This window comes from Delphinapterus leucas, chromosome 7 (assembly GCF_059928025.1).
Source record: "Delphinapterus leucas isolate spDelLeu-1000000601 "Yukka" chromosome 7, BTC_Dleu_Yukka2, whole genome shotgun sequence".
NCBI lineage: Eukaryota > Metazoa > Chordata > Mammalia > Artiodactyla > Monodontidae > Delphinapterus > Delphinapterus leucas.
The window spans coordinates 35422173-35437919 of record NC_143135.1 but is presented as its reverse complement, the minus strand read 5'-3'; the positions used below and the strand labels follow the sequence as shown (position 1 = coordinate 35437919).

The 15747-nt window shown below is 39.1% G+C and overlaps 1 protein-coding gene across 2 annotated transcripts in view; it reads left to right on the top strand.

Annotated features, from left to right (window-relative positions):
• Positions 1-15747, top strand: part of NELL1 (neural EGFL like 1) — an 853841-nt gene that overhangs the window by 207871 nt on the left and 630223 nt on the right. For both annotated transcript variants that reach the window (XM_022583758.2, XM_022583757.2), the window contains exon 12: positions 5524-5652. In XM_022583758.2, the coding sequence (XP_022439466.1) occupies positions 5524-5652 (129 nt within the window). The remainder of the gene's footprint in view (positions 1-5523; positions 5653-15747) is intronic.

Here is a 15747-nt window from a genome sequence, read left to right as displayed (position 1 = left end):
TTTCCTATGCTTTTAGAGGGCGGTGTGAGCCTTTGTTATTGCTTCTAGAGAAGCGTGGATGTTCTCAGCCAGAGGCCAGAAGAGATTGAGCACAAGAATTGGCCTAGTCTCAATTTTTCTTAAGAACAGATTGGCAGAGCCTGCAGTTGGGTCCTAAATGGGCCTATTTAAAAAAATTTTATAGGGCATAGCAGGAGTTGAGATCCACAAACATCATCAGAGAATGATCATTAGTAGTTGTCTATGCCCCAAAGTATTTAAATCATAGAATAATAATTTTCTTAGTGTCTTAACAAGAACTTGAGTCAAATCATAACTCTCCCACTTCCTGGATGTGTTACCTTGGATAAGCTAGTCCCAACCACATTTTCCTAATCTGTGAAGTGAGGATAATAGTAATCTTTAGGGTTGCTGTGAGGGTTTCCCTTACTTACCTATCTGAGGTGTGTAACATGCTTAGCTCTTTTTAAGGGGGATTGTGACATGACCCAATCTGTTTTATTTATGTATTTATTTATTTAGGCTGTGCTGGGTCTTAGTTGCAGCATGCGGGCTTCTTAGTTGTGGCATGCGGACTCTTAGTTGTGGCATGTGGGACCTAGTTCCCTGACCAGAGATTGAACCCAGGCTCCCTGCATTGGGAGCACGGAGTCTTACCCAGTGGTCCACCAGGGAAGCTCTATGTCTGGCAAGTTAGAAAAACTCAGTAAATAGCAGCTTTTATAATAAAAGTGTTCTCTGTATTTGGACCGGTGCTAGTTAAATGATGTCACTGTGTGCTTCTAATTATAGGACGATAATTCCACAGACTCTAGAGCTACTTATTAAAAATATTCAAGTAAAATAATGTGAATATTGAGTATGTGTGCGCATGTGCGTGTGTATTCTACAATCTGGTCACAGCTTCTGATTCTGGGAAAAAAAGACAGTGATATAAGAAAGAGGGTGATATATATATATGATATATATATGATATATATATGATATATATATATGGCTCTGTGTACTTTCACAAGTGCACTAACTTCTCTGAGCTTCAATTGCTACATCTGTGAAATAGGGATATAATTCCAGTTTCATAGGGTTGTTAACAGAATTAAATGGGATAATGCATCTGAAACACGTCACTGAGTGCCTAGCATATATTACATGCTCAGTAACTGTTAATCATTATCATTACAGCTGTGCCAGATTATTTGAGGTTCTTTAAACTTACCCTTTTTCCTCAAGGGCTGGAGTTCCATTCCTCCCACTAGGATCTGTGTCTTGCCCCTTTTCAGGTTTCTACCTGTGATGAATCAAAGGTCAAGTTTTGCATCATCTAGGAGGGATTTCTTCTCTGACACACTATGATAATTTGTACTGCTCACAACTTAACTACCCCTGTATTTAGCTTATATCCCCTTAGAGTTTCTAATTTCCTTGTGGTCAGGGAATGTCTCAAACATTTTGACATTGCCCCCGGGAGCTTGCATAGTGCTGCAGTCCACAGAGTAGGTGCCCCATACAAATTCAGTGGATGATTATTCACTCATGCATAAAGGCAAGCAGGCACTGAATAAATATTGCTTGAATAAAGGCCTGCATTAATTAAAAAAAAACAAAACCCGTGTTTTTGGACAATGGTGAGGCCCAACCAAAGTGGATTTGTCCATAAACTGGTTTGTCTCACAGGGGCCCTTCATTGTCCTTGAAATACAATTGACCCAGCTCTCTGCATTGTGAATTGATATGGCACATGCTTGATAGAGAGATATGCATTGGAAAATCAACAATGTTTGAGGGGCTTTTTTCCAGCCTGTCAAATGCATGTGGAAGGAGGACAGTTGCAGTCTTGGGAAAGAAAAAAAAAAAACAACAACACAGCCATGTAACAAAGGATGCACGTATGACATTGAGTCAAGGATTATAATGAAAGAAAATGTGATAACTTAATTGATCAATTCTGACGTGGGGAGGGAAGGCCAGGCACTTCCTCTGGCAAAGAAAGCTATGATGCCTAAAAATTGTCCCTTTGCTAGCAAAAACATCACGTACTTTTAATGGTTATTATAAGCTTTTCAAGTCCTTGTAAAAGTGTTCTTGACTGACACATGTTTCACAATTCCAACAAATTCTTCCTCTGATTTTGATTGGGGCAATCTCCAGTTAGCAGGTCAGGTAGTGAGACTGGATGTGGTACCACGCTCCCCTAAGCCTGTGGATCGACTCTCTAACGTCACAAGGAGCATCTACATCTTTCACTTTTTTTTTTTTTTTTTTTTGCTAGGTTTGCTCTGTGAGAGGATACAGGAAAAGTACATGGGCCTTGGAGCTTACCAGACTTAATTTAGAATCTTAGCATCTCCACTTACTAGCTAGATATTAATGAGTTTGGGCTTTTCTTATCTTGAAGCTGAGGATAACAGTGTTATCAACTTACTTGAACTTCTGTGTCGTTGTCAATATTATCATTCTCATCACAGTGGCTAACATTTAGTGACCACCTAGTATGTATCAAGAATTGCTCTAAGTGCTTTATATGGATTAGCGCATTTAACTCTTTCTACACATATTAATAAGGTATATTATTATCCCCATTTAAAACATCTAGTGTAATGCCAGACATATAGGTACATGAATGTTATTATTTAATAAGAGTTGTTATCTTTTAGACTAAGTGTGGTCTAAAGAGTGTTGGTGTAAAATTCTGTTTCAAAGGAAAAACATTCTAGAATGTTATCACCAAAAGGAATTAAACTTGGAGTTGATATAGTTCAGTGTTTTCTATATTTTTTAAAGCCAGAAACTGTTGTTCACATGATCACTGTATCAAAAATATAAAAGCAAAGCTATTCTATTTGAATCAGGGGTGGGGGACTTGAGCCCTATCCGACAACTCATCTGTGCCCAGGATTCTGAGAAACAGTGTGAAGATCACTGATGTTGTCCTTTCCTAGTATACGTACCTAGACAGGCAAAGCGATTTATTTTGTTTATTGGTATAGACCCTGAATTATAAATTAGATCTCCTCTCCAAGAACAGTTGTTTTTTTAATGAGACTGCAATATGTGATGTAGCAGTATAATTATTATTTGCTAAAATGTACTGAGTTAAAGATGATAAAGCACCTTCATATACCTTGTTATATTTGAACTTCACAATTCCTGTGGTGGGCATAGCCTATTATTTCTTGTTCACCTAAAAATGATGCGTAACATAAATTTTTTTGGGGGGGGGGGTCGGGAGGAAATTGGTGCAGCTTGTAATAGAGGTAGGAGAAAAAAATATCAGAGACCAGAAATGTTGGAAAAGGGTGATTCTTTTGAGACAAGTTAACACACTGGAGTTGGCATTTGCCCAGAGGGTAGAATGGTAGAATCTGGCTTCTAATGGACACTGTTTAAGTAGACAGGAGACAAAGCCTGGGGCTGGTGTGAGATGCATAAATCAAGAACCTTGAAGGGTAAATCCTCAGTGGGTGACTAGGAAAAATCCACTCTGCAAGAGAAGACTTGCCTATCAGTCTCGACTCTAGATAGCGAGCATGGCAGAGAAAAGTTTGCATTCCTGAAAGCTTAGGGCCTAAATTTACTCTACCCGTGTGGCTCAATCCTTATGCCCCAAGGCAAAATGTAATTTAAAGTGATTGTGGGTTGATAGTTCCCTCAGGCACCTGACAAAAGCAAACACAGATGCTCTCTGAAGAAATACAATTTTACAGCCCAAACCTCAAGTAATTTCCACAGATTAAATCCTAAAAAATATGAGCTCACAAATAAGAGACTCACTCAAAACAGAAGAAAATAAGTCCTCATGCATGATACTCAGCAAAACAGACTGCAAAATCAGATGCTGATTTTACTTTAATAAAGTCGGAAGACTGAAGATACTGGAGTTATCTGTATAAAATATGTCTAATATGTTTTTAAAAAAGGAAATTAAAAGATGAAAGAATAAGAGACCACAAATTTGATCAAGGAGACTGAAAAAGAAAGAAATTGAATTCTACAAAATAAAATTGTAAGTAAAATAAAAAGGATATGGATGACTGAAACAGAACATGACACTACTTGAGAGAATTAATAAACCAAAAGATACATCCAAAGTTAAACAGAATTCAGCATAGAAAAAAGCAAGGGGAATAGTAAAGCAAGTCTAAGAAACATGGAGGAGAGCTTGAGAAGCAAGGAATAATATTTATCTAATTCGAATTCCAGAAAGAGAGAATAGATAAAATGGTGAAAAGAGAATGAAGAGAAAATACCTGATAATTTTGCAAATTGATAAAAGATTTAATCTTTAGATTCAAGAATCCCAAGGAATCCTAGGAAGAATAAATAAAAATAAATTCACACCTAAATACCTTAAAGTTAATGAATACAAACAAACCCCCTTCCCCATCAAGCAAACAACCAAATAAAATAGATCTTAAAAGCCACAGAGAAAGTGTTTGTCACATACTAAGAAATGATGATTAGGTTAACAACTGACTTCTCAATAGTGATAGTAGAAGCCAGAAAACAATGGAATATCTTCAAAATGATGAGGCAAAATAACTCTATACCCAAAAAAGCTATTTTTCAATTAAGAGGGTGGTCAAAGGACATACTTAGATAAATTAAAATTGAGCACAGTTACTATCAAAATATCTTCATTAAAGGAACTTATAAAGGATACATTAAGAAAAATAACCATCCTAGAAGGAATGTCTGAGATTCAAGAAGACTCTTGGGCAAAGAAATGTTAAACATGTGGTTAAAAAAGTATGCCTCAGGAAGCATGTTCAAGAACATTTCTTGCAGCATTGTTTGTAATTCCAAACCTGCAAATAACTCAAATGTCAATGTGTAGTATAATGGATAAATTTTGGAATATTCATGCTATGGAATATTATACACCATTGACAAATAAATGAAAGATAGCTATAGACATTAACATGGATGAATAGAAAAAAAACCACCATGGAAGATATTACAGTATGATTTCACATGTGAAGTTCAAAATGGGCAAAACTAAATAATCTATAATTTTGAAATACATACCTATGTATGGTAAAACTATAAAAATATGTAAGGGAGTGATTAACACAAATTAAGAGAGTTGTCTGATGGCTGGGAGGAGGATTCATTGGGGACCTGTCATAAAGGGGTACTGATTATATTGTATTCATTTAATTTATATATTCATATATATTCATTTTATATATCTCTTATGTATCATAAATTTTGTAATAAAACAATTATAGAAAGACAAGTCATATAAGAAGGCAGTAGAAAGAAGATTCAGGATGAACATGGATAAAAGCCTTCATGAAGGAACAACTTTAGCAAGTTTGTATATTAGGGGGAAAAAATGTGAAGCATGGGATGGTCCAAAGTTTCCTAGTCCTACTCTTCTACCCCCTTGCCAGCTTACCTTTGCATATTGCCAAGGCGTGTTCTCATGTATGCTGACATATAATAAAAATGTCTCATGCTTTATTATTTGGAAGTCTTTTATTCTTTTCTTTCCTGATGTAAAATTTTATTTGCTTCTTCTAGGTCATAACTTTTGTGCTGAAGGACCTAAATGTGGTGAAAACTCAGAGTGCAAAAACTGGAATACCAAAGCTACTTGTGAGTGTAAGAATGGTTACATCTCTGTCCAGGGAGACTCTGCCTACTGTGAAGGTAAGTGAACTATTTAATAAAGTCAACTTGTGAGAAATATATTCCTGGTAGACGTGGTTGAAGAATGAAAGCCTTCACTTGGTTCTGGTCCTATGGGATCCTATAAAAAATTATACCAACGATCTAGGATATTCTCTTCTTCTGACTTATCCAGGGTGCTTAGTAGCATGTAAAAGCAAGACCTTTCAATCACCAGCAAAACCATAAACACCTCATTTTATAGTGTCTTACTTGGGTATATTGTCTTCTTCAATTTCAGTTAAATGTTACATGGTGGATCCTCTTTTTGAATGGATGCTTTGATACTAGCTTGTACCCAATTGCCATCATCTTCACCTGCCAAGGGCAGCGTTTTTTTTCAGTTGTGTTGCCTAATGACTGATTCATGTGTTGCTAATTCCCAAACTCTACTAAAAGTCCCAGTGACAGATGGACTCGTAACTTTGGCACATGGATTGGTATAGTAGGTTGGTGGCCTCAAGCTTCAGTGACCCCCCTTTTCTACTTTATAGAGCAGAGCAACTCCTCTGTCTTATGTGAACCCCTCTTTCCATGCTCAGCACGCTGGGGGCAAGCATTGCATACTCCTGTTCCTTTAATATACCAGAGGATCAGGGATTAGTTCTGACCCTGGATTTACATGTACAGTGCCCTAAAATCTGAGCCCATCCATTTCTCCAGTGCTCACTGGCTCTCTCCCATCAGTTTAGAGAAATTCTTACAGGCAAAGTGATGGCTAGGCTGTTTTTCCATCCTGGTTGGACCTAATTATTCCTGTCATCTTTACTAGTATATTGAACCTTGGTGTTCTGTTAATTAGGAAGGTAGATGTCTTGACTGGAATAAATGCTGCAAAATCTTGGTCACTCTCCTCCTACTGATTTGGTTCTCAGGTGGGTCAGGTATTGTCAAGGTAAAGACAGTTGATGACAATAATGGTAAATTCCTTTCCATTCTTCTGTTTTATGTTGTTGACCCCTGCTTAACTTTTTGGCTTTGACTAAAGACCTCTTCAGTTGTTAAGGAAATGTTTCTAATTACTGTTAGTGTTTGGAACCTGGTAGGAAGCCTCTGTTTTTCATTTCTTCTGGAAGACTTTCTTTATTACTGCTTTGGTTCTCATTAGCAATATAAGTCTAACTAATAGTTAATCCCCGACACACACATTTTTTTTTCCTTTTGCTTACCTGTATAGATTTGAACTTGATTTGGGAGACATGCCACTTGGGAGGGTGAAGTTGCCCTTTAGTTATGAACCTTTTCATCTATCCATTAACATCATGTTACATATTTGTCAATTTTGAGGAAGAGGACTATTAATTTCAATACTTCACATTAACATTTACTTTTTATATCTTATGCTATTTTGTATTTTTTGTCGGAAAATTACTGTAATTTTAAAATAAAAAAATGTGAACATCTTCCTCTCCATTTATCATGAAAATATCCCACAAGCCAGGTAGTGGTCTAAAAAATTTGTTTTCTTACCTTCTGCTATATGTTGGGAGAGACTATGAACAATTATAAAAAATGATAGAAGGAACCTCAAAATAATTTGAATCTTGATTCTACCATTGGCAGGTGTTTTAGTTGTCTCTTGGAAGCAGTGCACCCACCATTCCTGGCTCCCATGAGCTATTGAGACCTGGCAGAACCTGGGAGGAAATTGCTGGTACAAATGCTGTTTTGGGACTCTTTGATTCTCTCCTCGTTTTTTGTTACATAGAATCAATTTTATGAGGTACCATTTGTGGTATTATGCCTACCCTTTGTGTGTGAGGCCTTATTTTATTGATTATGTTGAGGTTGAGCGATTTTAGGTCTGAATCCCTGTTTCCTTGAACATGCTTCTCAACTCGTGTGCACGGGGCCTTGGGTCAGTGTATACTGTGGTACCACCTTGAGTCATGGTAATGTCCTCGGGCTTTAGTCATTTTTCTGTGATCATGGGGATATTCCACAATTCCAGAGGGCATGTTCATAAAGAGAAGGAGAAATGACTAAACATTAGAGCCCATTTACAGTCTAAGAATAGAACTCAGGGACTAAAACAGGGGTCGCATACTGGGCATCTGGATGGAAGGCACTGAGAACCAAGTAGAGTGAATATCAACATTTAGAGCAAACACCCTCCTCTCTTTTCATTCAGCCATCTTCAGCACACTTGGGCTTTTCCTGTGGTTGCGTGGTGGCTGCCATAGCCCCAGACATGGTGTCCTCATACCAGCAACTCAAAGAAGGAAGGAAGGGGCAGGGGTTAAAAATCTTCTCTGTGTGAGGTTCTGTGTTTGTGTGTTTTTTTTTTTTTTTGGTGATGATCATATGGTTTTTATTCTTCAATTTGTTAATATGGTGTATGACATTGATTGATTTGCATATATTGAAGAATCCTTGCATCCCCGGGATAAATTCCACTTGATGATGGTGTATGATCCTTTTAATGTGTTTTTGGATTCTGTTTGCTAGTATTTTGTTGAGGATTTTTGCATCTATATTCATCAGTAATATTGGTCTGTAATTTTCTTTTTTTGTAGTATTTTTGTCTGGTTTTGGTATCAGGGTGATGGTGGCCTCATAGAATGAGTTTTGGAGTGTTCCTTCCTCTGCAATTTTTTGGAAGAGTTTGAGAAAGATAGGTGTTAGCTCTTCTCTAAATGTTTGATAGAATTCACCTGTGAAGCCATCTGGTCCTGGACTTTTGTTTGTTGGAATAATTTTAATCACAGTTTCAATTTCATTACTTATGATTGGTCTGTTCATATTTTCTATTTCTTCCTGGTTAAGTCTTGGAAAGTTATACCTTTCTAAGAATTTGTCCATTTCTTCCAGGTTGTCCATTTTATTGGCATAGAGTTGCTTGTAGTAGTCTCTTAGGATGCTCTCTGTTTCTGTGGTGTATGTCTAACTTCTCCTTTTTCATTTCTAATTTTATTGATTTGAGTCCTCTCCTTCTTTTTCTTGATGAGTCTGGCTAATGTTTTATCAATTTTGTTTACCTTCTCAAAGAACCAGCTTTTAGTTTTATTGATCTTTGCTATTGTTTTCTTTGTTTCTGTTTCATTTATTTCTGCTCTGATCTTTATGATTTCTTTCCTTCTACTAACTTTGGGTTTTGTTTGTTCTTTCTCTAGTTCATTTAGGTGTAAGGTTAGATTGTTTATTTGAGATTTTTCTTGTTTCTTGAGGTACGCTTGTATAGGTATAAACTTCCCTCTTAGAACTGCTTTTGCTGCATCCCATAGGTTTGGATCGTTGTGTTTTCATTGTCATTTGCCTCTGGGTATTTTTTGGTTTCCTCTTTGATTTCCTCAGAGATCTCTTGGTTATTTAGTAATGTATTGTTTAGCCTCCACGTGTTTGTGTTTTTTCTGTTTTTTCCCTGTAATTCATTTTTTTTTCCCTGCGGTACGCGGTCCTCTCACTGTTGTGGCCTTTCCCGCCGCGGAGCACAGGCTCCAGATGCGCAGGCTCAGCGGCCATGGCTCACGGGTCCAGCCGCTCCGCGGCATGTGGGATCTTCCCGGACTGGGGCATGAACCCGTGCCCCCTGCATCGGCAGGTGGACCCCCAACCACTGTGCCACCAGGGAAGCCCCCCTGTAATTCATTTCTAATCTCATAGCGTTGTGGTTAGAAAAGATGCTTGATATGATTTCAGTTTTCTTAAATTTACTGAGGCCTGATTTGTACCCAAGATGTGATCTATCCTGGAGAATGTTCCGTGTGCATTTGAGAAGAAAGTGTGATCTCCTGTTTTTGGATGGAATGTCCTATAAATATCAGTGAAATCTATCTGGCCTATTGTGTCATTTAAAGCTTGTGTTTCCTTATTAATTTTCTGTCTGGATGATCTGTCCATTGGTGTAAGTGAGGTGTTAGAATCCCCCACTATTACTGTGTTACTGTCAATTTCCTCTTTTATACCTGTTAGCATTTGCCTTATGTATTGAGGTGTTCCTATGTTGGGTGCATATATATTTAGAATTGTTATATCTTGTTCTTGGATTGATCCCTCGGTCATTATGTAGTGTCTTTTCTTGTCTCTTGTAACATTCGTTCTTTTAAAGTCTATTTTATCTGATATGAGCATTGCTAGTCCAGCTCTCTTTTGATTTCCATTTGCATGGAATATCTTTTTCCATCCCCTCACTTTGAGGCTGTCTGTGTCCCTAGGTCTGAAGTGGTTCTCTTGTAGATAGCATGTATATGGGTCTTATTTTTGTATCCATTCAGCGAGCCTGTGTCTTCTGCTTGGAGCATTTAATCCATTCACATTTAAGGTGATTATCAATATGTATGTTCCTATTTCCATTTTCTTAATTGTTTTGTGTTTGTTTTTGTAGGTCCTTTTCTTCTCCTGTGTTTCCCACTTAGAGAAGTACCTTTAGCCTTTGTTGTAGAGCTGGTTTAGTGGTGCTGAATCCTCTTAGCTTTTGCTTGTCTGTAAAGCTTTTGATTTCTCTGTTGAATCTGAATGAGGTCCTTGCCGGGTAGAGTAATCTTGGTTGTAGGTTCTTCCCTTTCATCACTTTAAATATATCATGCCACTCCATTCTGGCTTGTAGAATTTCTGCTGAGAAATCAGCTGTTAACCTTATGGGAGTTCCCTTGTATGTTATTTGTCATTTTTCCCTTGTTGCTTTTAATAATTTTTCTTTGTCTCTAATTTTTGCCAGTTTGATTATTCTGTGTCTCAGTGTGTTTTTCCTTTGGTTTATCCTGCCTGGCACTCTCTGCACTTCCTGGACTTGGGTGGCTATTTCCTTTCCCGTGTTAGGGAAGCTTTCGACTATAATCTCTGCAAATATTTTCTCAGGACATTTCTCTCTCTCTTCTCCTTCTGGGACCCCTATAATGTGAATGTTATTGTGTTTAATGTTGTCCTAGAGGTGTCTTAGGCTGTCTTTATTTCTTTTCATTCTTTTTTCTCTATTCTGTTCCATAGCAGTGAATTCCACCATTCTGTCTTCCAGGTCACTTATCTGTTCTTCTGCCTCAGTTATTCTGCTATTGATTCCTTCTGGTGTAGTTTTCATTTCAGTTATTGTATTGTTCATCTCTGTTTGTTTGTTCTTTAATTCTTCTAGGTGTTTGTTCTTTTAATTCTTCTAGGTTTTTGTTAAACATTTCTTACATCTTCTCGATCTTTGCCTCCATTCTTTTTGCAAGGTCCTGGATCATCTTCACTGTCATTATTGTGAATTCTTTTTCTGGAAGGTTGCCTATCTCCACTTCATTTAGTTGTTTTTCTGGGGTTTTATCTTGTTGCTTCATCTGGTACATAGTCCTCTGCCTTTTCATTTTGTCTATCTTTTTGTGCATGTGGTTTTCCTTCCACAGGCTGCAGAATTGTAGTTTTTCTTGCTTCTGCTGTCTGCCCTCTCAGGTTCTGTGTTTTTAAGTTTGAAGAAAGTCCTTCCTAGAAGGTCCTTTGTAACCTCCTTGCCTCTCTCTCCATGCAGAAATCTTCTGCTTATTTTTCAGACCAGGATTACATCCTCTCCACCCTGAGACCAATGAGATGACTGTCATTGGTTTGGGCTAATTGTGTCCAACCCCCGGATTTGGAATAGGGGGTTTGCCTTCCCTGAGACTAAATGATCTTTGCCCTTTGTCTGAACTAATTAGAGTTGTAGCAATAGGAGGCAGGTGTATGGGTGGTTTTGGGTGGGCAGAAAGCTATGTATACTACATTCTTTTTTGGTAAAATTTAGCTTATGGCCATTTACCCAGCTCTGTCTTCAGAATTTTCCTCTGGGATGCTCACCACATGCCTGCCTGGGTACTAGAGACTCTCAGAGGCTGAGTTCATTGTTTCACTATAGCATAGAGAGGAGTAGATAACTTATGAACTGCTTCAGGCAAGTTATTTTTTTCTCTGAGTAAGTGGAGTGAAAATGACCCATATTTCACAAACTACGATGAGCACGACTGGCTTGCAAATTAAAACAAAATATTACACACATTGTCCAGGCTAACTTGAAAAACCTATTCAGGCTTTCAGTGGAAAAAGAAGCACAAAAGACTTTCAATTTTCTGAACTTCCTAAGGTAGTAGCAGAGATATAGTGTATTAGGGACTCCTGCTCTGCAGAGACTGCCGTAGAAATTGCCATAGAGAAGATATGGGAACTCCTGGCCAATCAATAGAAGATAATAAGACCCTTTGTCAGCTATGATACAATTCACGGGAGTTCGTTTCATTTTGCCTCGTCTGACCCGAGCAGGAACGTTCCCCATTTTGAGAATTGCTGTAGTTGGACTTTGATGTTTTATGAATCTGGTCTACTGAGGCTTTTTTACCTTTGGGATGACATTTTCAGTGGATTGGTCTTAAGTGGTTTCTGATTCATTAGCTTCAATTAGAGGTAGTGTCTGAGGAAAGTACAGCAGTTGGGGTCTATTCATGATCTTACTGAATTTGGAGTCTATATAGAGCCTATAAACTTTTTCTTCCTGTAGTAAACAGTTACGTTGAAGAATAAAGAACAGTGTGATGCATATACATCATGCAATCTGCCAGGCATAGAGAGTAGTACAAGTAGCGTTAAATAATGCCTCCTACTTACAGAGTGCTCTGAATTTTTCAAACTCCTTTTATATATATTGTACTCTTTGAGCCTTCAGTAAATCTCTGAGGAAAATGGTAACGTTGGCCACATGAACTCCATTTTGCAAGTGCGGACAGAAAGACTCAGAGAAATGAAGTAAAGATAATACTCAACTCATTTCCCCTCCAGGGCTTTATGCCCTGACTTATGCTGCTCCCTTCCTTCCCATCCCCCACCCTGTTCCACTGTGGTATTTTTCAAAATATTTGCTATCTCCTTCATCTAATGAAATCTGAATGGATGTGAGATGTGTACCATTTCATAGTAGAAGATCTAAGAGCTATTACAGGGTTCCACCTCTTTCTCATAAACCTGCATTGTTCCAGAGCAGGGCCTCTCCTTTAGCTAGGGTCCCAGAATGCAGTCTACCTAGAGCTGTGTGACAGCTGATGAACATGTGGCATGAGTGAGAAATAATTGTGTAAATCACTGAAACTTTGGAGGGTGAAATTACCTGTTACCTTTGCGTGACTTAGCCTAAAGCCTATTGGTACACCTGCCTGAATTAGTTGACCCACATCTTGTACTTTCAGAAGGATTCCTCCAACTCAGTGCTCATGACTGAAAGTAATTTTTTATGGAGCAAGCATTGAGAGTTTCTAGAAAAAGTATGAATTGTATGGATCATTAATAGTCTGCTCTGGCCCTGCTGCCAGGTAATAGATACTTTGCAGACCGCAAGTTGTAAACCAGTGCTTTATTATGGCCAATTCCAACGTGGGAAATTGGTTTTCCCAGTTAAGATGATGGTGAGACAATGCAGGTCAAAAATTTAGCAAATTATCTGGTATTTACTAGTGATTTAGTGGGTCACAGCAGTTATCCTCATCAACTTATATCGATGTTTATGAGGATCTTTCTTGGAACTGGAAGAGTGTGTACTCATTGAGACCAGTACTTTGAGCAAGTGGGCTTCTCATGTCTGCATCTTTTGGGAGAATTGGAAGGTAGCAGGGGAGAGTGTTCTTAGTAGGAAGGACCAGGTTTTATCGGTTGTGCCAGGAGCATATTTTTAGCAGTGAGGTACCAAGTATAATAATTTATGAAGATGAAGTTATTCCTTCCTTGGAGAAACACAAGTGGAGCCGAATTCAAGGATAATACGTTGTGGGACAAAATGAGTTTTATGGGTTGAATTTAATAACGTCATGGAACAGAACTGCTGAGATGTCTGAAACACAGCAACCGATTAGCAAGGTGACTTACGGCTTCTTTCGCATGACGGGCAGCGATGACAAAGGGTCTGAGCCTTAGAGTGTTAAGAGGCTGGGAAAGTGGCAGAAAGGTCAGAGTTCAAGCAGAAAGAAGATTCAGAAGAACTAAGGAGTAGGTATTTTTTGGCTGCGGTGGCTGGAGTGAGTGCACTGCTGTAGAAACAAGCCCCTGTGAGTTCCTGATGAAGAGAATGAACGGGAGAGTGGTGAGCATGCTTAGTTATGCTTCTGATTCTCCAAGGATTAATTAGGTAACCCTTGTTTTGAAATTTTATAAAACGCACACGCCTCATGATCCATGTAGCCTAGTTTATGCTCAAATCTGGGCTTCAATCTCCTGCTTTGGACAGCACAGGGATCAAAAGCCTCTTTTGGATTATTCATGTTAGTAAAAGCTTAGCTCTAAGCTCCTGCTCAAATTTATTTCCAGGGGTTCAGAATGTTTGAGATAAGAATACCTCGGGGTATCCTTTTTTCCCCTTTCTTATTTAGCCTGCATGACTAATGGAGAGATCTTCTGGTATTCAGATATCTGGCAACAGTCTCACTGCCACCACCGCCCTCACCTCCCCCGTCAGCCTTCCCAGGACACAGAGATCTCTAGCCATTGCTTTGCGTGTGATAACCCACTTGCCCCTTTCCTCCTAGCAGGAGATAGAGCTGAGCTTTCTTCCTGGGCCTGACTTTTCTTTGCCTCTGCTTCTTTATTCCCAAGGCTGCTTTATAAAAGCATCTACTCCTGCTCTCCCACCTACTTAAACTCTTGCCTCTTCTTAATGACATCCCCCCACCGCCATCCCTGTAACTTTCTTTTTGGAATTAAAACAGCAAAAAATATAGCCCAAATCCAAATCTTGGTTATTGCACTTGGGTTGAACCACGGAGTTATTTTTTCAGCTCATTACTAAGGAAGGAGCCCCAGTCAAACCAGCTGGGGCAGTGGTCAGGACTAGAGGTTAAAGTAGCACTTGTCTTTTTTGTTGTTGTTCTTGTTTTTCAATTTAGCCATGTTTTGAAACATCATTTATAAGATATTTGGAATTTTTAGTTATTTCTTCATGATAAACATGTCCTGAGTGTTGATGAGTTTTCTAAGCTAGCGCATAGAAGCCAAGCGAACTCATCATGTAGCTGAACTATTGTACTACAGAGCTCTCCTGAGTTCCACGGTTCTGGGAGCAGAGGACCATGTATTGGGTTGGTCAAAAGTTCTTTCGGGTTTTTCAGTAGAATGTTACGGAAAAAAACCCGAATGATCTTTTTGGCCAACCCAAATACTTTTCTCCCAATCTCAGTTAATGACACTTTCCTCCATCCTGTTGCTGAGGTCACTAGATGGAGAAGTCATCATCAATTCCATGCTGCCTTCACCCACAACAACTGCTACATCAGGAAGTCTTGGTAGTTTTACTTGGAAAATGAATCATGAATTGACCCGTGTCTTGCTCCGCCTCTAGTCCAAGCCTCCTTTATCTCATGGCTTGTGATTGCAATGGTGTCCACTCTTGCCCCCCATAATCCATTCTCCAAACATCGATCAGGGTGAGCTCTTAAAATGATAAGTCATATTATGCCACTCTTCTGTTTGAAATCATCTGATGGCTTCCATGCATCTTAGAATAATGTCCAGGATTGGTCCTGTGTAAGGCACTGTGTGAACTGGACCCTGCCTACTCCTCTGTGTTCGTCTCGTACCACTCTTTCCTGTGTTCTCTCTTCTCCCATCAGGCTCTAACTCCTTGTATTCCTCCAATAGGCTTGTGCAATAGTTCTTACTTGGCCCTAGGATGCCCTTCACCTAGATCTTTGCAAATCCCCTTTCCAGTCATCATTTAAGTTGTAGCTCAAATGTCACTCTTTAGAAAGGTCTCCCCTAACGACCCTCACATAATTAGCTCTGTTCCTACCCTCAGCTCCTCTATACCATTTTCATTTTATTTAATTATTTTATTTTCTTCATAGCACTTTCTAAAATTGTTTTCTTTTTTTTTTGCGGTACGCGGGCCTCTCACTGCTGTGGCCTCTCCCGTTGCGGAGCACAGGCTCCGGACGCGCGGGCTCAGCGGCCATGGCTCACGGATCCAGCCGCTCTGCGCCATGTGGGATCTTCCCGGACCGGGGCACGAACCCGTGTCCCCGGCATCGGCAGGCGGTCTCTCAACCACTGCGCCACCAGGGAAGCCCTAAAATTGTTTTCTTGTTTGTGTTTTCCTGTTTAAAGGTTTATGATCTGACTTTTCCCTTTAGAATAAAAGCTGCAGGAAGGCAGTGA